Source organism: Staurois parvus, unplaced genomic scaffold (assembly GCF_062004578.1).
Source record: "Staurois parvus isolate SC_StPar_1 unplaced genomic scaffold, SC_StPar_1.0 ptg000044l, whole genome shotgun sequence".
NCBI classification, from domain to species: Eukaryota; Metazoa; Chordata; class Amphibia; order Anura; family Ranidae; genus Staurois; species Staurois parvus.
The window spans coordinates 1,411,361-1,436,538 of NW_028317840.1; the positions used below are offsets into that span (position 1 = coordinate 1,411,361).

Sequence of the window (25,178 nt, forward strand, 5' to 3'; positions counted from 1 at the left end):
ACATTAAAGGAACTTCAGGAATATCTGGCAAGTACTGGATGTGTGGTACATGTGACAACAATCTCCCGTATTCTTCATATGTCTAGGCTATGGGATAGAGTGGCAAGATGGAAGCCTTGGATCCAAGATGGAAGCCTTACAAAGAAAAACTTCCAAGCCTGGCTAAATTTTGCCAAACACATCTGAAGTCTCCCAAAAGCATGTGGGAAAATGTGTTATGGTCTGATGAAACCAAGGTTGAATTTTTTGGCCATAATTCCAAAAGATATGTTTGGTGCAAAAACAACACTGCGCATCACCAAAAGAACACCATACCCACATTGAAGCATGGTGGTGGCAGACTCATGCTTTGGGGCTGTTTTTCTTCAGCTGGAACTGGGGCCTTAGTCAAGGTAGAGGTAATTATGAACAGTTCCAAATACCAGTCAATATTGGCACAAAACCTTCAGGCTTCTGCTAGAAAGCTGAACATGAAGAAGAACCTCATCTTTCAGCATGACAACGACCCAAAGCATACATCCAAATCAACAAAGGAATGGCTTCACCAGAAGAAGATTAAAGTTTTGGAATGGCCCAGCCAGAGCCCAGACCTGAATCCAATCAAAAATCTGTGAGGTGATCTGAAGAGGGCTGTGCACAGGAGATACCCTCACAATCTGACAGATTTGGACTGTTTTTGCAAGGAAGAGTGGGCAAATATTGCCAAGTCAAGATGTGCCATGCTGATAGACTCATACCCAAAAAGACTGAGTGCTGGAATAAAATCAAAAGGTATTTCAATAAAGTATTAGTTTAAGGGTGTGCACACTTATGCAACCATATTATTTTAGTTTTTTGTTCTTACTTCCCTCCACCTAAAAGATTTAAGTTTGTTGTGCAACTGAGTTGTACAGTTTATAGGTTACATTAAAAAGGTGGAAAAAGTTCTGAAATGATTTATCTTGGTCTTGATTTTTTCATCACAGAAACCTGACATTTTAACAAGGGTGTATAGACTTTTTATATCCACTGTATATCATTGGGATATCAGTGGCAGTTACCATCCAGTGTCAGAATGCCACCGCAGTCCCACATTCCCGCTATAAGTCGCTGATTGCTGCCATTACTAGTATATAAAAAAAATTCCAGTATCTATATTGCCATTTGTCGACGTTATAACTTTCACGTAAACCAATTCATTTACACTTTTTTTTTTTTATTACATTTTGGCATAAATTTATGATGAAATTTAATTTGTAAAATCTTTTTACTAGGCATGTTTAATAGCAAAAAGTAAAAAATATTGTCTGTCGGTCTTTTTTTTTTTTATAGCGCAAAAAATAAAAACCACACAGGCGATCAAATAACCCGAGGTATCGCCACCAACATCACTTTGAGAGCAATAATTCTAGCACCAGACCTCCATGTAACTCCAAACTAGTAACCTGTAAGGGCTTTTAAACCATTGTTTATGGAGATTTTTTAGGTACTTTCTGTGAGTACCAGACATGTGTGCTGGGAGCGCGCAGGGCGCTCAGTCCCAGCACATATGGTTTTCTTAATTGCACGCATATGTGCGGCCGCTCGGCGTCAAGGCCCAGGTGCAGGGAGGCCGCACATTTGCGTGTGGCCGGCTCCAAGAGGTTAAACATGCTGCAGAAATACCGTGTGACAAAGAAATTGCAAAACCCACCATTTTATTCTCTAGGCCCTCTGCTAAAATTATATAAATATATAATAAATAAATAGCTCTGTGGGAGGTATTCCCCTGTCAGCACTGTCTGTTATTGCGTTGCAAAAATTTATTAGTACCGTGATTAAATGGAAACACTACTGAAAGCCCTCAATATGAAGCCATTTAAAAATGCATATATATGAGCATAAGCAGACCTCAGGGGAAAATAGCAACTGACCTCGGTGGCTGATTGCTACTCTCTTTCTCCAGCTAAGCTGAATCATTGTATATTTTCTTCCTGTCTTATTCATTTGGTAGGTCAAAAACGTATGCAGATGCACAACTCTTCCAAAACTTTCATACTGTACCAGCCAAACCCACTTTTTTCTGATGTCTATGGGTATCTTTACATTACTCCTGGTCAGGTTTGGTTACTAGATATCAAGTTAATGTACAGTAATGTTTTAAAACCATATATAGTTATGTACATGGGGCAGCCATGTATTTGTTTATTACAGAAACAGGCTCTGATTTTCAGTGTACAGCAGAGGTGTCAAAGATAGCTATGAATGTGGGCCAACACAAAATCGTGAATCTAATAATGTTGAATTTTTCTACTGGACTTTTATAAGTTATATCATCCTAAAGTTAAATCTTCCACTCTTCACCATCATGCTTTATTCAAGTCATCAGTTTTTGGCAGCACCTATATTTGTGAGCAACTATTTTCAAAGATGAAGCACATGAAGGGCAAAATTAGAACCAAAATATTTGATGAGCACCTTAAGAATTCATTGAGAATTGCTACTACATCCTTCGAACCACATATTGATGCGTTAGTTTATCCAAAACTGTGTCAAGTATTGCACTAGTTTTATGTTGCTCTTTTTTACGAATTAAAAATATTTTTTTTTAAAAAATGAAGTTTTATCTATATTCATGATTGTTAAGTTATAATCTGCCCAATTTATAATGTGTCCGAATTTTTCTGCTCATCAGCTATCCTTTGTTAGGTTATTTTATGTGTGTCCCAAGACAATTGCTCTTCTTCCAATGTGGCCCAGGAAGGTCAAAAGGTTGGACACCCCAATGTACAGGGTTTATCTTACTGGAAACAGGAGACTCTCAGCAGCACCTAAGACTGCAAACACCCACAAGGTTGGTAGCCTTAAGACCACGTATTCATTCTGTAGGCTGTAAGTGACATGATGATTTTTTATTATGTTAACAAAAAAGTACTTTTTTTACCATAACATGTCATTCAGTGATTCTGTTAGGTCACACATTGATTTGTGTTTTAACTATTTAAAAGTAGATTGTTTATTCGAAGGCTGGTCATATTTTGTAACTTACAAAAGTAGACAACAATGGGTAGCAATCGTTCTTACCATCTTGGTTTTTAAGCCGGCCATATGCTGTTCGAATCTCGGCAGCTGCAGCAGGAAGATTCAAACCATGTATTCAGGCTGAAAGTACCCAAGTCGATCAAATTGGGTACATCCAGCCTGCCAGATTTTTTTGATAACTTTGGTTTGATTGAAAATGTTGCATGAATAACAATAACATTACATCAAACAGAGTATACTTGTTTTGAACATGAGCTTAGACAGTGGGAGGTGAGAGGGTATAACCTCCACTACCTTCCTAGGACTATACATAGGAAGACATTACATGTTCCAAATCTTTGCTATAGTAACAGATATATAATGGTCAATATGATCCTTGCTAAGAACAATGGAGGTTCACTATCGTATAGGGGAAACCCAATCCCAGTGTCTTATCAGGCGTAGAGAGATAAAGAGGAGAGAAAAGAAAGTAGGTTAGGCTAGAAAGCCTGCCAGATTTTACATGCAATTATTGCTAGTGGCTGTTATAGCCGCTAGCAATAATCACTGTGTTCTCCTGGCGGGGACGGCTTCCCCTGCCCGGAGGAAACCTGGAGAATAAAATGGCTCTGTGGGAGGGATTCCCCTGTCAACACTGTCTGTGTTATTGCGTTATTGAATTAATTTCTTTCCTGCAACACCTGGTTGCGGGAAAGAAATTCACTTAGTCTATGGCCAGTCTTACAGTTACAAAAATTTATTAGTACAGTGATTAATTCTGAGAACTAATCTTCCCACTGTTGATAAGGTCAAGAAGGATTATGTAGTCTCTGTGTAAACTGGCAGCTGCCTCACTTGTGTTTTGTGTTTTCTGTAAGCTTTGGAACAGACTGAACTTTGACTTTTTTGATTAGGCAGTCATTTTAATGAATGGCAAATACAAAAGGTACAATGTTTCCTAACCTGGGCTATGGCTGAACCTAAGTACTTATTCTAACCAAGTGCAATGGATGGTTCTAGAGTCAGACGCGGACTTTCATTTTATGTATTAGTCATCCCTTTTAAATTTCTTTTATCTTCATTCACAACCACATGACAGTGTGACAAATGAGTGCATGATCGTTACTGATAGATATGGAAATATGAATATGTATTATAGTCCCTATCTTTACTAGATGACTGATTTTTTACAGCACTGGTTTGCCACACCTAAAATCTTTTATGCTGGCCAATAGTATATAGTGGTTGGATACTACAAATCACACCTGTAAATATAGTCACCCTGTCATTAAAAAGGAGAAATAAAGCCAAAGCTCTTTTGGCTGTACTTCTCCTGTGGATCACAGAAGTACAGTTCATTCTGCACTCCTGTGACCCATTTTCAGCTGACAGCAGGCTGAAGCCCGCTGTTGGCTGATGTCACTCAGCCAGTCCAGGCTGGGGAAAGATCCTGACTTCAAAGTCGGGATCCACCCCAGAGGCTAGACCTGGCTCAGCTTCTCAGCGAGATGCTGAGAGCCTGAGCCAGTCGCTCCCTACCCCTCCACAGCCTAGCGCTCCAGCAATCATGTCATTTGTTCGCTGAGTTCTCACACTTAGAGCTGGCGGGGGGACAGATGCAGCATCCACCTTGGTATAACTGGGGAAAAAGAGTCTACAAAGGAACAAGCCTGTAAGGAAAACAGCTTCAGACACACCTGTTTGTTGGCCTGACTGCTTAAAATCCACATTGTAGCAGACTCCCCAGCCACCGATTCGATTTGACTCATTGAGCTTGTCAAATAGCGTACCATCCCCCCCCCGGTCATTATAGTTCCTCATGCTGACCCATAGTTACTATTAGACACAATAGGGGTTGTTGGGAGTAGAAAGAGCAGGCATTGGGGGACACAGTATTCTACACACCTGGATATGTGGAATCAGAATGGTGCAGGAATCTTTGTTACAGCCTTACAATGATTGGAAACCCTCGCCTTGTAAAACAATCCATTCAGTTTAAAAGAGGAATGAAAGGCAAAAAAAGATATAAAAAAAACCAAACATTATAAATACATTTTTTCCCTCTTTTATAACTGATCACATGCCCTCTGTTCTCAGCTGCATAAGAGCTGGGGGAGGAGAAACAGCAGTACACTCATATCCCCAGTGAAAGACTGGGGGGGGGGGGCATTGCATGTCAGGAAAAGTCTGATCATTGGAAGAGAGCACACAGAGTTCCCAGCATAGTTAGAGAACTCACCACAATGTGTTCTACTGCTTAAAATGGTTGTAAAGGCTCGAGGTTTTTTTTACCTTCATGCATTCTATGCATGAAGGTAAAAAACCGGTGTACAGCAGTGCACCCAGCCCCCTCAATACTTGCCTGAACTTCATAGAGATTTAGCAATGTGCACGACTGCCTCCTCATTGGCTGAGACAGCAAGCGAGAGCCATTGGTTCCTGCTGCTGTCAATCACAGCCATTCAGTCAAAGAGGAGAAAGAGGGGGCAGGACCAAGCCGAGGCTCCATGTGTGAATGGAGCAGTGGGTGCCCCCATAGCAAGCTGCCTGCACCGGAGAAGAGGAGGATCCAGGCTGCTTGGTGCAAAACCACTGCACACAGCAGGTAAGTATAACATGTTTGTTATTTAAAAAAAAAAAAAAAAAAAAAATATGAACATTTAGTATCACTTTAATGTGGTCAGTTTTAATAGGAATGCAGAGCAACTTGCAGGATCACCAGGGATATCACACAAAGGAAGCAATACAAAGAACAGTATACTTTTTCATACAAGTACATGGTTCAGTGGGCACATTTCAGTAATATGAAATGTTGGGTTTACATACTCTAAGTTCTAGCAACTGCGCCAGTAGACAGGTATGTCTTTGTGCTTTTGTAGACCTCTGACAGGGGTCTATTGCAGTTTCTTACCTGGAAATCCTGCCAGTAGCAGCACTCCCTGTTTCAGGCTAACACTAGCTGCTCCACCAGCTACATACATCTTCATTAACAGCACAGATTACACGGAGCATACCTGAAATTCCTTTTCTATCACAGCAGCTAAACTTTTTATCCTTTGGATTTGTTATGAGCTGATTAATGCAGAGAAATAGGAGTGGAAACACACAGATTTGACTGTAACAATTGATGGTGAGGTTTTTGAAGCCTTTTGTGGACTGTGCATGTTCAACCTTACTTAGAAAATTATAAAAAAAAAATAAAATGGGGTAGAAAATGATAAAATATGACAATATGATGATAGGTTGTTACCTGGTCATATTTGACACAGATATGTCAACAGTGGCTATCAAATTAAACATTTTATATAACACTGAGGCGAGACAGCAACTGGCTTTTAACTTATTGTTTAAAACTGGACAGTTATGAAAAATAAAAATGTGTAAAATCACAACAGCCAATTAATTAAACAGTTATTACCTTTTATCATTCCATTCCACAATCCGAGTAAAGTCCATGTATCCTTTTGATCCACTGAGAAATACATATGTCCCATCATTTGTTGCATTCATCTGTAAAGAAACATGAAAATGCAATAAACTGGAAGTCTCAAAAGGGCATACACTATGGGTTAAATACTAAAATTCCCAACAACTGTTACAGGTTCTCCACCTATTTGTAACTCAGTGGATTCAAAACCATAAAACACTATTAAACAAAATACCAATTTTTAATTCATACGAATTCACCACTCCAATAAATATGGATACTGACTACAATTTTATTTATTAAATAATATACCTATAACAATTCAAGTGAATGTATTCAAATGCAAAGCCCTGCAAAATTCTCTAATAGCTACATCTTCCATACATATGTATAAATATGTATGTAGGAGAACTTGATGGAATTAAAATTGTTACAGGTGAATTCTTAGGAATTCATTTAACTGGCTTATGTCAGGTGATTTATTAAAAGAGTACATTTTTCACTTAGCCATCTTAACCTGTGCTCACTGTGAACACTCAAACGTGTACAGAGGAAATAAAAAAAGGCGTTTCCTATGCACATGATTGGGTGCTTGAAGCTTCTCTTAGCTACTTTAAAACTGTACTCCTTTCCTGAATTAACCTCACAGTGTACCCTGTGTCTATGACATTGTGGGGGGTATTTACTAAAACTGAAAGGTGCAAAATCTGGTGCAGTTCTGTATAGAAACCAAACAGCTTCCAGGTTTTTTTTTTGCCAAAGCCTAATTAAACAAGCTGAAGTTAGAAGCGGTTTGGTTTCTATGCAGAACTGCACCAGATTTTTCACCCTCAAGGTTTAGTAAATCTCCCGTTATGCTATTGTACTGCTATACTTCTGGGTCTAGGTAATATATTGGCTGTTTGCTATGTACACTGGGTGATTCTTGAATGTTGCTTATCCTTATTAATATTGTTGATCATTATTGATCAATTTTATGTACTGTAGTTCTGTGTATTACATAACAATATTAGGTATTAAAGCGGAGTTCCACTCAAAAGTAGAAGCTCCGCTTATTTGCCTCCCCCCCCCCCCCACACTGCCATATTTGGCACCTTTTGGGGGGATCAAATACCTGTTTTTGACAGATACCCGCTCCCATTTCCGGCTCAGTTCGCCAAGGCGAAGTGAGCCTGAAGTTCAGCCCCCTCATCCCTCCCGTAGTCTCCTGGGAACTTTCACAGGTCCTGGAAGACTGCTGGACCAATTAGGATGCACAACGCGACTCGTGCATGCACAGTGGGCACCAGGCTGTAAAGCCACAAGCTGTCACAGCCTGGTGCCCACAGTTGAGATGCGAGAGGTAAGTGTGTGTTTATTAAAAGTCAGCAGCTACAGTACAGGGTCCCGGCTGGTGATTACTCACCAGTGCCCGGTGACTGCCGAGGATCTCCAACACGGAAGAGAACTGTATGTGAATAATACAGTTCTCCTCCCTGTCAGCTCGTGATTACAGTGAAGTACACACACAAAGCTTACTGTGAAACAGCACACAGTCAATCCTTTGATTGCCCCTCATGTTAACCCCTTCCTGCCCAGTGCCATTAGTACAGTGTCAGTGCTTTTTTTTGTTTTAGCACTGATCACTGTATTGGTGTCACTGGAGATGTCAGTGACACTAAGTCAGTTCCCCTCATTGTCAGAATGCCTCCCGCAGTCTCTGTATAAGTTGTTGATCACTGCTGTTACTAGTAAAAATAAAAAAATTCCAGTATCGATACCGCCACTTCTAAACGCTATAATTTTCACGTAAACCAATTAATTTGAAATTTGATTTTTTTTTTTACTGGACATGTTTAATAACAAAACATCAAAAATATTGGGTTTTTTTTACAAAATTGTCAACTTTTTTTTTACAGCACAAAAAATTAAACATGCACAGGTGATCAAATACCACCGAAAGAAAGCTCAATTTGTGGGAAAAAAACGGATGTAAATTTAATTTGGGTGCAGCATTGCATGACCTCACAATTGTCAGTTAAAGTAACGCAGCACCAGAACGCAAAAAAAAAAAAATGGCCTGGTCAGGAAGGGGGTAAATCCTCAGGAGGGCAAGTGGTTAAAAAAAAAAAAAAAAAAAATAAAAAAAAATGAGCCTTTAGTATCGTGTAAAGAAACAAATAAAACAGTCTTTTTATGAAAAAAGCAAACTAGTCACCATCCGGAGAATTTTGTGTGAGAATTATATACTCTGATTACATAAATGTATCATGATTTTTTGAACTATAAGGATGACCATACTAAAGAGCATCTAACAAATGTATTAAAAATTTCCAAAACAAGTTCATCTATGGATTTTAAATGAGATAATGTATCCTGGCAAAGGGGATGCTGTTCTAAGATCTTGACTATTATGAATTTATTCTTTGCAGTTATAAAGTGAGTTGCATGGGGCCCTGAAAACAGAATTCTTTTACTGGAGGTAAGATGCATAAATACCAGTGAAACTGCATATATCGTTATCACACTTGTGATTTACGGTAAAAAAAAGAGTAAGTACACCCCATGGAAATAGTTGACTTTTTCGATATATTTGAAATATTAGATCTTGAACTTTTTGAATATATTTGAACTATTTATTATTATTATTATACAGTATTTATAAAGCGCCAATAGTTCGCTCAGCGCTGTACATTACAAAGGGGGACAGAACATGTGACAGAACAATACCAATACAATGTGATACACGAGGGGTTCGAGGGCCCTGCTCTTTCGAGCTTACAATCTATGACATAATGTATGTGCGCCCCTACATTTACAACCACTTTAAATCAATGAAATTAGAATCAGATATTTCAGGTTAGGTGACCATAATTAGAACCTCCTTAGGGAGCATGCAAAGGGAATCTGCCTTATTTAAACTTCAGATATCTGGGTGCCAGTGTTTTGCTACTGACATGTGTGTTGTCATTATGCCAAGGTCATTAGAGCTCTCTTTAGCTATAGATGTGCCTGGCAAGGGATTTAAAAATAGCGCTAAATGTTTTAAAATCAATCTTTCCTATGAAAGAAAAATAATCTACAAGTGAAGTAAACTTCAAACAACTGCTAATTTGTCCAGGACAAGCCAGTTTAGCAAATTTAGCCCAAAAAGGAATCTTCAAGAAAATAAAAAAAGGACTTGTGGGGTAGCTTTGCAACAGCTGGGGGTCAAAGTAACAGTAGATAAGTTTGCCACAAACTGAAGACAGAATCCCATAACAACTGTGAAGCATAGTGGTGAAAATATCATGGTTTAGTGTTGTTTTTCTGCTTCAAAGCCTGGCAGCTCAGTCATGGAGTCATCTATACATTCTGCATCATATCAAATTCTGATAAGAGTGTAAGGCCTATTCTCTAAAAGATGAAGTTCTAATGTATGAGTCTTTCAACACGATAATTGGTTGTCATACTGATCAGTGGCACTTTTTTCAGATTTAAAATTCAGCTAAAAATGGTAAGATTGAACTGATGAGCTTCAGATGCAAGCAGGCTGTAATAAATCCCATTAATCTTCCTTAGTAAAAAGGATTGTAAAAAAATCATAAAATTCCATTGATACAGTTTGAGCCAAATCAGGGGCTATCTAAATCCAGTTAGCAGGTCTGTGCAGGGTTTATAAGCCCTGTCATAAATGGCTAAATGACTATCATGAGCAGCTCTTAGCAGATGTATGGCAAAGCCAGAGCACTAATAAGCAAAGTCTTTTACTAAGCTTGTTGTAAAATGTATGGTTCATAAAGCCTTAACAATTACTAATGTGGATTTTAAATATTTTAAAATGCAGTTAAAAGGGAAAAGACATTTTAGTCCAAAATTTATACATACTTCATTAATGCTGAGATGATACAATTATGCTAATAACAAGCATCCACCCAAATGTATAAACAATTTTAAGACCAAACATCCCAATATTACAAGGTGGAGGAGGTGGATTAGATACATTCCATCTCTAAGGAGAATCTGCATCAAGTCCATATCACGTTTGATGTCTATCAAATCATGATTAAATGGCGTGCAATAGTAGGTTGGTTGTCTCACTGTAAAACATAGGCATGTGGAAATACTGACACAGTTACAGAAACTGACATCAAATTATAATAAAACACTTCAATTCACACTCCGCACCCTCCTCAGACCCTTATGATTAGTCGAGAAATCTCAGTAAATTTCCTTCTCAGGGACCAGAAGAGATGGGTGCCTCTGTGGATTCCTGAAGCCGGAATTGACAGAGGTGTGTGAATAGCTGCAGCCGCTGAGCCCATATAATGCAATGGCAGGCTGTTGTTGGCCACAGCTACTTGCACACCATCTGTCAATACCAGCCACACGATTCCTGCTGCTGAAACTCGCAGTGTGTTATTGGCCATTCAAATGGAACCTGCTAGCACTTAGATTACTCTTCCATAAACTGGAAAATTTCTGTGCATGTTGAGACTAAGAATGCAATCTAGAATGTACTGTATATTGTTTTTAGAACTGTCAAATACATTACATTATCATTAAAATTTTAATGTCTGTTAATTTTTTTAACACATAAAACTTACATTGTTGAACAATCCAAATGTCTCACTGATGTTGGAATCCACTCTATGAGCCAAGGAAAGAAGGGAGTCATTGTATCCCCATAGCATTTCATGAACAGATCGAGTGGTGAACATTCCTTCCTTGTACGCCTCCAGTATTCCTTCAATTATATGTCTTAATAAATCTGCATATTTGTTTTTTAAGACCATCTCCAGCAGAGTCTAAAGTAACAATGAACATCAATGCAATGATTAGAAAATGTTTGCACATTTATTTTTTTTATTTACACTGAAATCCTCCAAAGAGTTAAGTCTTTCTATATACAGATATGTTTTTTTTTTATCTAGAATTCATACACACGTGAAAAAGTATTTGCCCCCTTCCTGATTTTTTTTTCCATATTTGTTAAACGATTCAAATCAAACAAATTTTAATATTGCACAAAGATAACCCAAGTAATACAAAATGCAATTTTTAAATGATTTAATTTATTAAGGGAAAAAGGCAGTCCAAACTTGCATGGCCCTATGTGAAAAAGTAATTGCTAAATCAATAATGTACTGTGATTAATCACATTTTTGTAAAGTGGATCTGTTGAATCAAGAAATCACTTAAAGAGAAGCTGTCTGACAAAGTGAAGCATGCTAAAAGATCTCAAATAGCAACACCTCATACCACGAAGAAATTCAAAAACAGACGACAAGCGAAGTAATTGACATGTATCAGTCTGGGTTACAAAGCCATTTCTAAGGCTTTGGGACTCCAGTGAACTATGGTGAGAACCATTATCCACAAACGGAGAAAACTTGGAACAGTAGTGAACCTTGCCAGCAGATAAATTTTTCCAAGAGCACAACGACGTCTCATCCAGGTGGTCATAAAAATCAAAATCTAAAGAGCTGCAGGCCTCACTTTCCTCAGATAAGGTCCATGTTCATGATTCAACAATAAGAAAAAGACTGGGCAAAAATGGCATCCATAGGACAGTTCCAAGACAAAAGCCACTGCTGAAAAAAAATAACACAAAGGCTCATCTCACATTTGCAAAAAAAATAATGATTATCCCCAAGACTTTTGGGCAAATATTATGTGGACTGATGAGACAAAAGTTGAACTTTTCGGAAGGTGTGCATCCCAATACAGTGGGCGTAAAACTAACAGAGAGAACAAAGATCATCATACCAACAGTCAAACATGGTGGTGGTAGTGTGATGGCCTGGGGTTGCTTTGCAGCTTCAGGACCTGGACAACTTGCCATAATTGATGGAACCATGAATTCTGCGCTCTAACAGAAAATCCTGAAGGAGAATGTCCGGTCATCTGTTTGTGACTTCAAGCTCAAGTGTACTTGGGTTATGCAGCAGGAAAATGATCTGAAACACACCAGGAAGTCCACCTCTGAATGGCTCAAAAAAAACAAGTGGCCTATTGGAGTGGCCTAGTCAAATTCTGGACTTAAATCCAATTGAGATGCTGTGGCATGACCTTAAACAGGCTGTTCATACTTGAAAACCCTCCAAAGTGGCTGAATTAAAACAATTCTGCAAAGAAGAGTGGGCTAAAAAGTCTTCCACAGTGACGTGAAAGACTCCGTGCCAGTTATTGCAAACGCTTGATTGCAGTGAATTACTTAATTACAGCTCTTAGGTTTAGGGGGCAATTACTTCTTCACATAGGGCAAAGCAGGTTTGGACAGCTTTTGTCCCCTAATAAATGAAATCATAATTTAAAAACTGCATTTTGCATTTACTCAGGTTATCTTTGTGTAATATTAAAATTTGTTTGATGATCTGAATCATTTAAGTGTGAAGAATATATATATATAAAAAAAATATAAAAAAGATTTTATATATATATATATATATATATATATATATATATATATATATATATATATATATATATATATATATATATATATAACACAACAATAAAAATCAGGAAGGCGGCAAATACTTTTTCACAGCACTGTATATACTGGAGTAGGTCTGCTCCCTTATACATGCTCTAGTCATGGATATGGGAGGGGACATGCTCTAATTCAACCTTCATAACACTCCATTTGCACCCTGGCCATTTGACAATCAAATGATTATCTGTCAGCCTCAAAAAGAGCATACACGAATTGACTATTTGCAGATAATCATCTTATATCCAAATATGTGTAAATCAAATATTTCAGCAAAGGAGGAGGATTTGAACAAAGCTGGAAAGGGTTAGACCCACTATCAGGTTTTATTGTCATGGTTCCATTTGGGAGGCGATAAAAAAAATAAAAATCTCCATCCTATGTCAAATTAGCAATCTTGTAATTTGTCAGCAAATCACTAGCAACAAGATTGCTTAAGAGACTGCTCACCCTCCAGCATTGTTCCCTCACTGGCCAAAAAGCTGCAGAATCTCACTTGCTAGATCAAGAGCATTGACAATGCAACAGATCGGTGGTTCAGCCAACAAAGCAGCAACACCATAGCAGCACGCAAGTATTCTTCCTGCTCTTTTAATGGCTGTCACTGGCTGCCAACATCATTACTGTGACATGGACCCAATTTGGACACAGGTGGCCAAAAAAAATTTGAAGTTTTAAACTTTCCACCTAACAACATCAAAAGGTATCTTTATTGCGGTGTGTTTTACTGGTGGAAACAACAAATAACCTGAAGGACACTGACAAAAAAATCCTTTTATGCTCCATTCAAAATTGGAAAAAATAGCTTTAGCCACATGCATGTTTTTGCAGTGTTTCACTTTTGTATGCTTAGAAAAACTGGACAGGATGTGCTGGAAACCTGAGGATTCTTTGTGTGATTAATTTGTATCCTCGTAATGTATCCTTGTAATTGTTATCATCACATCTTGCCGTAAATGTGTAAGCATAAAAAGTTTGAATTTTGGGCTGGCAACATCTACACACTGTATGGCTTCCACAATCACCTTGGGTTGTGGGAAGGATGAGTAATTAAGAGTTGAAAAGCCACACCATTATATTCAAGTCTAAACACAAGTTCATTCCAATTATATTATTGGAATAATCTTGTGTCTGGACTTGATTACAGTGTGACACTTCGATTCTTAATTACTCAACCTTTGACTTGTGTATGACTGTTACAAGCAATATGTGCTTTTTGATAAAAAACGTTGGTATGCTAACACTGTTGTTGATTTATTTCATGTCTGCAATAGAGCTTAGTGGAGGTATGTTTGACACAAACATGATCTAAGTAAATATTTTGCTCTTCATTTATAGGTTATTTGTGCAATATATATTATTTAGTTTGAAATTGATATCTTACCACAACTGGAATATTGACAGTTCGTATTAAGTCAGTACTTGGGTTTCCTATAGATAGACCAGCTTCAAATACGTATGTTTTTGGGTTGACAGCTGACACTTCTGTTCCATTTTCAAGAAACATAATATTCTCTTTAGGTCTATACTCACTACAATAAAAGAGATTGAAGAAAACACACAATTCTTAATTTCAAGATCAAGTGGTACAAATATATATTTTTTCAAAGGACAGCACTTTGAACAAAATAATGGGTATATTCATGCATATTATGCAGACTGTCTGAGGAGGCTTTTAATCCTAGGTGCAGCTAAGGGCACTTTGGAATAAGTGTGACAGTGCACATATATACTGTATACAATTACTTTCATGTTGTATGTCTTCCTATATGACTGTGGATTTAATATTCATGGAAATCTGTCACACGTTAGCCTGCAGTCTCTTGTATGTGTATTCTTACCTCCTTGCTGCAATGCTGTTCCGGATCTCTTTCACATGTGTGCTTTGTCTGTGCTCACCTATGGGCGTCATCTGCTGTTCTCTGGGTTTTATTTCCTTCCCTTCCATCACTTCCTGGCCCGCCTCCTTGTTTGCCTGCCTATATATAGACATGCTCAGTCTAGGCCACTTTGCCTGAGCAACGTCCTAGTTGTCTGTGCTCCTGTGTGTTGCTACTAACTGTATCCTGCATTGACTACTTGTGTACCAACCCCGGCTTTGTTCTGTGACTGTGCTTGTTTTCTGTCTGCCCTCGGCTAGTCTATCAGATTTCCATTTGTCTCCTCCCATTGTACTCTGCTCCCACAAGCGGCCTCCTCATCCTCAGTTGGGAGTACCTGGGGGCCGCGACCTGGTCCCAGCTTGCTGCAAGTCCATCCCCACCATCAGGGGCTCTGGTGAAGAAGCAGGCTAGGACCAGGTTGTGGCCCCCAGGTACGCCCAGCTGAAGATGAGGATACCGCTCGCGGGAGCAGAGTACCATGGGAGGAGACAAACGGAATCCGATAGGTTAGCCGAGGTCAGGACAGGCAGAAAACAAGCACAGTCAGAGAACGAAGCCGGGGTCGGTACATAAGTAGTCAATGCAGGATACAGGCAATAGCAACACACAGGCTCTCAGACAACTAGGCAGGTGCCCAGGCAAAGTGGCCTAGTCTGAGCATGTCTTATATAGGCAGGCAAACAAGGAGGCGGGCCAGGAAGTGATGGAAGGGAAGGAAATAAAACCCAGAGAACAGCAGACGACGCCCATAGGTAAGTACAGAGAAAAACATGTGAAAGGGATCAGGAACAGCATTGCAGCAAGGAGATAAGAATACACAAACAAGAAACTGCAGGATAACTTGTGACAGAATCCTATGAAAAAGAAAGTTCTCAGTTACTCTCTTATTGAAGTCTTATGGTCTCTGTAAATGTTGTTATCTTTGTGTGAGGAGGACTTTTCACAAATACATTTATGATGGTAGCCATCCTGTTGTGATCGTTAAAGACCTAGACAACTTCACCAAAGAAAAGGATTTTTTGGAGGATTAGTTTTACAGGGTATATACAGAAGTGAATATTGTTTTGAGAACTGTGCATAACATTGCTTCAATAGAATTACATTTGCCTTTAAAGAACTTAGGAACAACCATATACTCACTTTGACTGTTTATCTAGGATCTTAAAACATTTGGAGAGTCATACAAGGATAGCAAGTCGGTTGATCAAAAAAAGAAAAAAAAAAACCCAAGCAGATTCCTCCATCCACACACATTCAAGCTGGATGGGTGAATCTCTCCTCTGAGCTTGTATTCTGGCAGGGGGACTCCTCCACTGCCAGAATACAGTTATCAGTGCTGCACCAGAAAGTGCAATTACTTTCTTCTAAAATCTCTAATTTAGTGCACTGCGAAAGCAGACCTATCAGAATTCCTTACAAAAGCTATTACGTAGTCCTATTTTATGTAATAACTCAAAGAAGGGATATACTCTATGTAAGATAAAAGGTTGCGTCAGCTTATGAAAGAGCGATAAAGACACAAGCAGCACAGACTGAAATATTTAATCCCAAATGTCGTCCATTGGGGGACCAAGATCCGTTTCCCTTTTTTTTTTTTTTTTTTTGCAGAGTAATGGGAATTTAAGCAGAAATTTAGTAAACAGCTGAGCAAAGGAACGATAAATGAGACTTTTGGAATTGTCTGCTTGGACAAAAGTATTAAATAGAGGAGTTGCACCAATGTTTAAATTATGTAAGCCTGGAATGCGTGACAAAGCTATAAATATTGATAACAGAGTTTCCGGCCTAAATTCAAATCTGACTGAAGCTGTTGAAAAGATTTAGAATGCTGTTCTGCACTTTTATGGAAGATAGTAAGAATAACAGCAGTTTTCTACATCTGAAATTTCTGTAATTTTAGAATTTCGTGGTATAAATCTGGCCATACACTGTTAGTTTTATTTAATTTATTCAGCCAGCTGGCTGGAAAAAAAAAAACTAACAAATTCAGATATCATAGCTAAATCACATTTGAATGTATTCAATGTGATTTGTAGGTAGTGATTGCCATAAATGTATTCAGTGTAGGCATTTGTGAGAGGCATGTGTACAAACATATTTTAATTTCAGTTTATGTGATTGTATTGTAGTTTTGCAGAACTATTCACAGAAGTAAATTCAGTCAGTTTTGTAAGCAAGGTGTCCTCTAACCCTTAGTAGGACAGCTTAGTAAAATTGGATCTGTATACAGGAGAAGATAGAGAAGCTTCACAGTAGAAAGGTGTCTGTATACAAACAAAGATATAGAACCTTCACAGTAAAAAGGCATATTTAAACAGGCGAAGATAAGAAGCTCCAGTGAAAGAATCTACATGAAAACTGTACTTTAATTCATACATTTAATTCATACTACTCCACTTTAATTCATACATCATGGATCTAGATAGGAGAGTGGACATTCCGCATCAAACTTCAGAGACCAGGTCTCACATGTCTGGCTGCAGATATCCAGTGCATTCCATCAGATCATCAGCCAGTTGTGCATGCCTCAGAGTGAGAAAAAAGGCAGAGGCAGTGTGAACAGAGGCCTTATACGTTCAAAGCGAAGCTGACTTGATGAAGCAGAAAGCAGAGTTAGAAACAACCTCCTTGAAGCAGAAAACGGAGTTAGAAGCCAACTCCATGAGGCAGAAATCAGAGCTTGAAGCAAGTATGGGTGTCCTGTAGACTCAAAGGGCAGCAGCATCAGCAGAAGCTGTGGTATATGAAACTGCTATTGGTTCTGAAGGAGATCAGCTCCAAGATCTTGAGGAAATAGCAACTGACAATTTAGTGCAAAAAACTCAGGAATATGTACAGAACCATGCTCCAGACCAAGTTACGAAAGAGTAAGCTTCTAGCAAGCCTATCTCCCAACACTTTCCCACAGTTTCCTAACTTGACATACCGACAGCCCTTTCCAGAAATGTCTGTACTGTCTCCTGTTTTTCACATTAACTCTGAAGCTGTCCCAGCACCAAGGGTATATGTTCAAGAAAACAAAGACAATTTTAACCCTCAGCATCCATGACGTGACATGGGTTATCATGTATCCTCCTTCAGAAAGCATCTAATTTGGCAAAAATGAGTGAACACCAAGCTATTAGCATTTGATGATTGCCCCCAGAACTATTGGGTATGGAAGACATTTTTCCAAGACATCATCAGAGATCTCAATCTTAAGGCTGGAGAGAAGCTAGAACTGCTATCAAAGTGGCAAACATTCATGATCCAGCTACTGGGGTAAAATGGTATGGCAGAAATGAGAGGACTGTTATGGCAGCACTGAAGCTATTGAGAATGTTCTGTTGATGAAACTGGAAGATGTCCCTAAAATCGCTAACAAAAACAACCTAAAGTTCAGAGAACTTGGTGACACGTTGTTGGAGGTCAATGCAGCCAAAACCTAAGGCCACTTACCAGCACTGGAATTCCTAGAGACAGCATGCAGGATTAAACCAATAATTGAAAAGCTCTCATACAGTCTGCAAGACAAGTGGATTTCCCAAGGCTCCAAGTACAAGGAAGAACATTATTTTATTTATTACAGGTACTTATATAGCAGCGTCAATTTACGCAGCGTTTTTACATATATATTGTACATTCACATCAGTCTCTAACCCTCAAGGGGCGTACAATCTAAGGGCATGTTTTCCTTCCCACCAGTTTCTTCACCAAGGTTATCATCAACCAAGCAAAGATTAAAAATTACCCAAGTTTCATATTCTCGACGTGCAGTAACCAGATGTCAGCAAACATAGACAAGATAGGAGCGAAGCATGGCAACATACCATCATTGTCAATCAGAAAGACAGAGGTGTCAGCCACTGATGCAGCTTTACATCTTAACAACTCTAAAAAGAAGTCAGACCCAGACAGTTCATGCCCAATCCATAAAAAACCACACCCATTGTTAAAGTGTTGTGGATTCAGGAGCAAGCACACTGATGAACGTAAAACTTACCTGAAAGAAAATGCTGTTTCAGATTTTGTGCATCCACCAAACACATTGCTAAAAACTGCAGAGTCAATATATGTTGCAGAGAGTGCAGTAGTGACAGGAAATACCACAGCACTGCATCCAGGCCCTTGGGCAACAGAGACTCTAATCAACAAAAAGCAAGGCGGGGAGGAAGATGAACCAACCCCATCAACTGTTGTCTCCAAGTGTATGGAGGTGTGTGCAGAAGAGACAAGGCCCAGATTGTGTTTTGTGAAAATGTATGCAGTGTTAGATGATCAAAGTATTCGCTCATTAGCCAAGTCAGAGTTCGTTAATGTGTTTAACATTAGTGGTGAAAAGTTTTCTTACACACTAAAAACATGCTCAGATACTATAGTAAAAATAGGGAGTAGGACATCTAATTTCATGGTTCAGTCTATTGATGGAAAAACACACATAAAACTTCCGGCTGTTGGAATGTGACATGATGCTGGATGGCAGGTCAGATGTACCAACCCCTGAGATTACACAGCATTTCCCTCATCTAAAAATCCTTAACAAGTAAGATCCCTGTAATTGACCCTAATTCCCAAATACTACTCTTGCTACGGAGAGAGATTCTCAGGGTGCACAAGGTGTGTGAGCAGATTATCGGACCCACAAGGCTCCTTATGCCCAATGTTTAGGTTGAGTTATATTTGGAGAAGTATGCTTAGGTGGGGCTCACACACCAGCAGATATGAACTCATTTAAGACAAAAGGTGCTGCCTAATGGGTGCCTTTCTCTTTAATGCTTGCAAACTACAGCCATGCACTCCCTCATTATGCCATACAGGGACCACAGCTCTGGACAGTTTAGGTGACAACGTGTTCACCAGAACTCCAAATGATGAAAGACCTGCTATGTCCATCGAAGATCATATGTTCTTTGATGTAGTTGAAAACGTGATGTTTGTGGATGAAGCAAACCACTGGGTAGTATCCCTACCATTCGCTCACCACAACCTAGACTACCAAACAGAGAGCAAGCACAGAAGAGACTCCTTGTGCTACAGCACTCCTTTGCAAGAAAAACTGAAATTAAAGAACATTTTGTTAACTTTATGCAAAAGATCTTTGACCATGGTCAAGCAGAATCTGCCCCACTACTGAAACTGGGTGAAGAGGGTTGGTACCTACCAATCTTTGCCATCTATCACCCTCAAAAACCAGAGCAGATAAGAGTACTTTTTGGTTATAGTGCTCAGTATGATGGCATCTCATTGAATGATGGACTTCTTAGCGGCCCTGATTGAATAATATGCTGCTGGGTGTTCTTATACGTTTCCGCAAAGAGCAAGTTGCAGTTACTACTAATGTTCAGCAAATGTTTTACTGTTTTGTGGTTAAAGAAGATCAAACGCAACTACTTAAGGTTCCTTTGGTTTTAGGAGAATGACCTCATCAAAGAAATTACAGAGTTCAGGATGTAAGTACATGTCTTTGCAAACAGTCCTTCGGCTTCCATAGCCATTTATGGTCTAAGACAAATAGCTAAGCAGGAAGCGAGTATGGAGAAGGTGTATAACAGTTAATTTTAAGAAACGTTTACGTAGATAATGAACTTACATCTGTGCCTACTGAAGCTAAACCAGATTTCAGTATTCCCAGTCCCCATGTGCTAGTGTCGCTAACATCTAAGGTGTGAAGAGAAGTATGTATCTTTCCTGATGCTTCTCCTGTGGCGATAGCAGCTGTAGCAGATCTCAAAGTCATAGACAGCAATTAATAGTCAATGTTATGTAGGCTTTATTATGGGAAACTCTAAACTAGCACCTAGTCCAGCCCACACAGTGCCACATAGAGTTATGTGCAGCCATTTTGTCAGTCTATTCTTACAGAAATGGACTTAAAGTCCAATGCAGTTACATACTACACTGACAGCAAAATTGTGATAGGTTATATTCACAATACCCCCAGAAAATTTTATGTGTATGTCTCAAAAAGGATAATCCTCATTAGAAAATCCACTAAGCCAGATCACTGCCATTATGTTTCCACTAGTCAGAACCCACCAGACTAAAGCAGCTCACCTAAAACATACCAACTGTTTCTCAGGGCCAGATTTCCTATATCATGCAGATATGAGCGAGCTACTGAAAGCCCGGGTATTGAACCAAATTCTGACAGTGAGATCAGACCTGAAGTTACAGCCATAATGAATACTAGGCTATTGGTTTCTATTTCAACAGACCCAGAGAGACCTGAAATCCTTACACCAGCAATGCTCTTGTGCAGTATTAGCACCACCTGGTGAGTTCACTTTAAAAGATCTTACAAGTGTGAGTGGAAGCAGGTTGAGAACCTTACAGATACCTTTTGGAAACGTGGTAGCAAGATTATTTGTAATCCCTCCAAACAAGGAGCCCCCAGATCTCTCCTCTGCCCTCAAAAGCATCTAATCAAACCAAGATTGGTTTAATCAGATCCTTTACAAGATGGTTGTATGCTTGTAAACATCAAGCCAAAACCAGAAGTGACAAAATCCTCCTCGCTTCCTGTTTCTTACATAACAGAGGGAAAGTGGGTATGGACTTACCTTCCTCCCCTTTCAGTGCACCAGGGATCCGAGTGGCGGCAGTAGTGGGCTCCCCGATCGCTTGGGAGAGGGTTCCCTTCTGCACCCTGTAGAAGTGATTGAGTGGCCGTAGAGCCGCTCGGATAACTTCTGCAGCAAAGCCCATCATCGGCTGAATATTTTGGTACCGGGATGATGGCTGCAGCTGTATATAACCATGCAGCTGCAGGGTATAACCACTTCAACCCTATTCTGAACAACAGACTGATTCATTGAATTCAACCTAAACACACAGGAAAACTACACTCATAGTGTGCAAATATTTAACTCATTAGAAAAAGAAAAAAAAAAAAAAAAAAAAATCTTAGGTAGGATACACAGGAAATGTGCACATTGCAAAATTGAAAGCAAAACAAAAAAAAAAATTGCTCACACCACTGTGACCAATGCATAGCAACCACACTGCAGTTCAGTGCACCAAACAAACAAAATCTATGACTGTTTCCCATCTCCATCCTGAAATTCTGAAAAGTTTGTTTTGAGATTGCTGATTTAGTGCCATGCAATCCCCTAAAAAAAAAAACCTGTTGAGAGTATCTAAAGTGTAGGTCTAGGCAAAAATTGAAAACGCTGTCAAACTTAACCCGTAATGTTCCTTTCCTAGCACTAATCCATGGCACCATACAGTACATGTTCTAGTAGCCCAGTCTACTTCCACCCAGAGGACCTATGCAAAGCTATACAGTGTAGATGCCAACACAACCGCTGATTCCCTGTAAAACAACAAGGCTTCACGTACACTGGTTTATTGTAAACGCGATTTCTCCTGACAGAAAATCAGAGCTAAAAACTCACCCAAGCTGCATTTTTTCAAACCAGTTTAGATGATTTTAGCAGTATTTGGTGTTTGGGAGTTTATTTCATTGGTCAGAATTTTAAATTTATTCTGGACATTGAAATGAATAAATACTGAAGTACTAACCACGCCTAGTGTTTAGGTGCATTTAGATGCCATATGAGAACCAGTTGATTGTCCTGTCCTAATCAACATTAGGCACCACAAGGTGATTGTGCACTGATGCCTTCTACCATGTTGGCTTCTGAGAAACAAGGTATAGCTTTTCTGACCACCAAAAAGACTGCCTGCAAGTGTGCTCATCTTGGTTTAGGCAGATTAAAGCTGAATTGCAGGAATTCAGCCATTTTGATAAATGTGCAGTCATACTATGAGCAGGAGGAAGGCTGGTGTGGGCACAGCGGCTGGGCCTTGAGGCCGAGCGGCAGCATATTTGCGCAACATTTGTAAACAAACGTGATGAGAGCGTGCACCCTGTGCACTCCCTGCACATGTGTCGGCGTCCCATGAAAAGGACCCAATCTCTACTTGTGACTGGAACTTTTCCGATCATGTGACTGCTTTGACAGCCAGTCACTGCGGTCACATGACCATAAACCCTCTGAGAAACAGATGTCGAAAGCCAATGAGTTCAGGAAGCACTCATAGATTTAACAGAGTGCATCTTGTCAGGAAAATATGGAACCTGAACCCTGGATCATGAGGTCAGATGATGGCCTGCATGAGCCGAGCTTATGAAACTAAAAACTTGTGCATCAGTACAGGATTCATCTTGGAAAATAGCTTTGAATTACACCAGATGATTATAATCGAAGAAAACTTCCTCTGGGCAAACTGGAGGGGAACCAAGTGATGGGATAAAGGAAGTTCTTCCGGAGGAGATGGATAGAAACTAAATTAGGCAAGAGGAAGAACCAGGTATCAATAAAATATTGTCTTATGCAAAACCATAAAGGGTACCTTGCTGGATACGGCTGCTAGTTCAGCAAAGGCTACAAGAGAACTACTTCAAATCTTATAGAGGAACAAGGGGGAACTGCATTGGAGATCTACTGTACAAATGTCTTAGACAAAGGGTGAAATGCCAAACACCTCCAAAACAAATGGGAAAAGTGTAGGTACCCTGACTCTTAATAAAAGTCTAATTCGGGAGATGATTTTTCCCTCAAAAAAGCTAATAAAGAGGAGGCCCTTAGGTGCACAATAAGATAAGCATGCCTTCCATGTCCTGTGATAGATTTTACAAGAAGCAGATCTCCCAGTTTAGCATCAAGAGATTTATATACTCCATAATGCCACGTCTCACCAAGTCCAGCAACTTTGAAGCTGGATGGCAAATCAGTCCTTAAGAACAGAAAATCCTGACCCTCAGTACATCTGGTGTCCTATCAGATTGGTGAACCACATCCCTCGTGGCCAGCCTGGGACAGAGTAATAAGGAATACTGTAATGCCCTTCATCATGAACTTCTGAGATAGAAAAGGAGAGCCACCGATCAGGAGGTACTGATCCCACTGTGCCACCACAGCATCCAATGCTTCCACCAAAGGATAACTGTGGCTGGGACAAAACTACCTAGTCTGTGGTTTAAGATGGAGGCCAGGAAGTCAATCTGGATTGTCCACCTGCAACACACATCCTGGAACACCTCAAGGAGTAGGAACCTTTTCCCTTGGGTTCAATCACTGCCAGCTGAAAGCAGCCTGGCTGCCTCTTATGTATGTCTGGAATGCACATAGCTGACAAGGCTGGAATGTGAAGTTCTGCTAAAGATAGAATCCTTTCTATATGCTATGGCAAACTTCTGGATCCTCCTGGCAATTGCTGTACGCCACCTTCAAGGCGTTGTCTTCTCGTAACCACATTGTACAACCTTCCATTCAGAAGATAGGATTCTTAAGAGACCGTCAAAAACCAAAGCTTCCGAATGATGCTTGCTAAACCAGAAAAAGACAACATTGAAGTCGAGAAAGACGAGGTGGGATGTTGACATCATGCTCTAAACTTAGTCCAAAGCATTCTCTGAATGGCACCCGTACTGAATGGCTGACCTCCTGTATTCATAATGGATCAGGCCAGCTGCTCAGCAAGTGGAGATCACTAGATTAGGTGTCTACTTTAGTGATTTCCAGCTTCCATGGGCATCGGCCAAGTATGGTATATACATACTGTAGTTACATTGGTCCAATGGATTAATGATCAATGTAACTATGTAAAAATATATCATGCCTAGAAGTCGTCTTTAGGCTAGATTCACACTGCCACAATCTGATTTTGATCCAATTGTCAGTGCAATTATGTAGTGCTACTTGGATGTAGTATGCATATTTTATGGGACAAAGGCGCACTGAAATTGCACCAAAGTAGTACAGGAACCTTTTCCAAAATTGCTCTGTGCTGAGTCACATTGATGTTAACGGGCACCACTGAAAACAATGCGATTTCCATTGTTATGTGATTCAGTTCAATACAAGCTTGCATCTGAAATTGTGCTAGTGTGAACCAGGCCTAAAGGACTGTCAAGCTGCAGTATATTACATTTTTGTTTTTTGTTTTTAAACCTACTGTATGCCCTAAGTCTCCCAAAGGTAGAGAGAGGAAATTGCAAATTTGGAATATTTCTATGTCCAAACTTGCATCTGAACCCAGATCCCTGAAGCTTAGAGATAAAGTGCAGGCTAATGCCCAATATGACGTTTTGGAATACTGAACCTTTTTGCGACAGAAACTGAGGCAAAAACACCTTGACCAGGAAGCCTTGATAAGATATGCGAAGGTCAAGAGTGGAGAAATAGAACATTTCCTAAAGTGTTTGTAAACCCATGTTTTTCTTTTTCTTTAACAACGAACATTTCATAGTTTTGCACATAGCAGCCCAAATCCTTCCCTTTTACGGTCCCCTGCTGGCGCTCCTGACTCCCCACCCCACTGAGTGCCCACCATAGAAAACTGTTTGCGATGGGGGCACTCATGTGGACTTGCTCCCGAGCCAGTTCTGTGTGCAACACAGACTGTCTCGGTCCCGCCCCCAATCCCTCCTCACTGGCTGTGTTTGACTGCA

At 39.7% G+C, this 25,178-nt stretch overlaps 1 protein-coding gene across 2 annotated transcripts in view; it reads right to left on the reverse strand.

Moving 5' to 3' along the window:
* The window catches only part of SCARB2 (scavenger receptor class B member 2), a 93,366-nt gene that overhangs the window by 42,137 nt on the left and 26,051 nt on the right, over positions 1–25,178 (reverse strand). For both annotated transcript variants that reach the window (XR_016308756.1, XM_089663732.1), the window contains exons 3-5: positions 14,245–14,392; positions 10,972–11,172; positions 6,398–6,489 (exon numbers count right to left, since the gene is read on the reverse strand). Coding sequence is in view for 1 of the 2 variants with exons in the window: in XM_089663732.1 (XP_089519858.1) it covers positions 6,398–6,489; positions 10,972–11,172; positions 14,245–14,392 (441 nt within the window). In the remaining variant the exon portion in view is untranslated. The remainder of the gene's footprint in view (positions 1–6,397; positions 6,490–10,971; positions 11,173–14,244; positions 14,393–25,178) is intronic.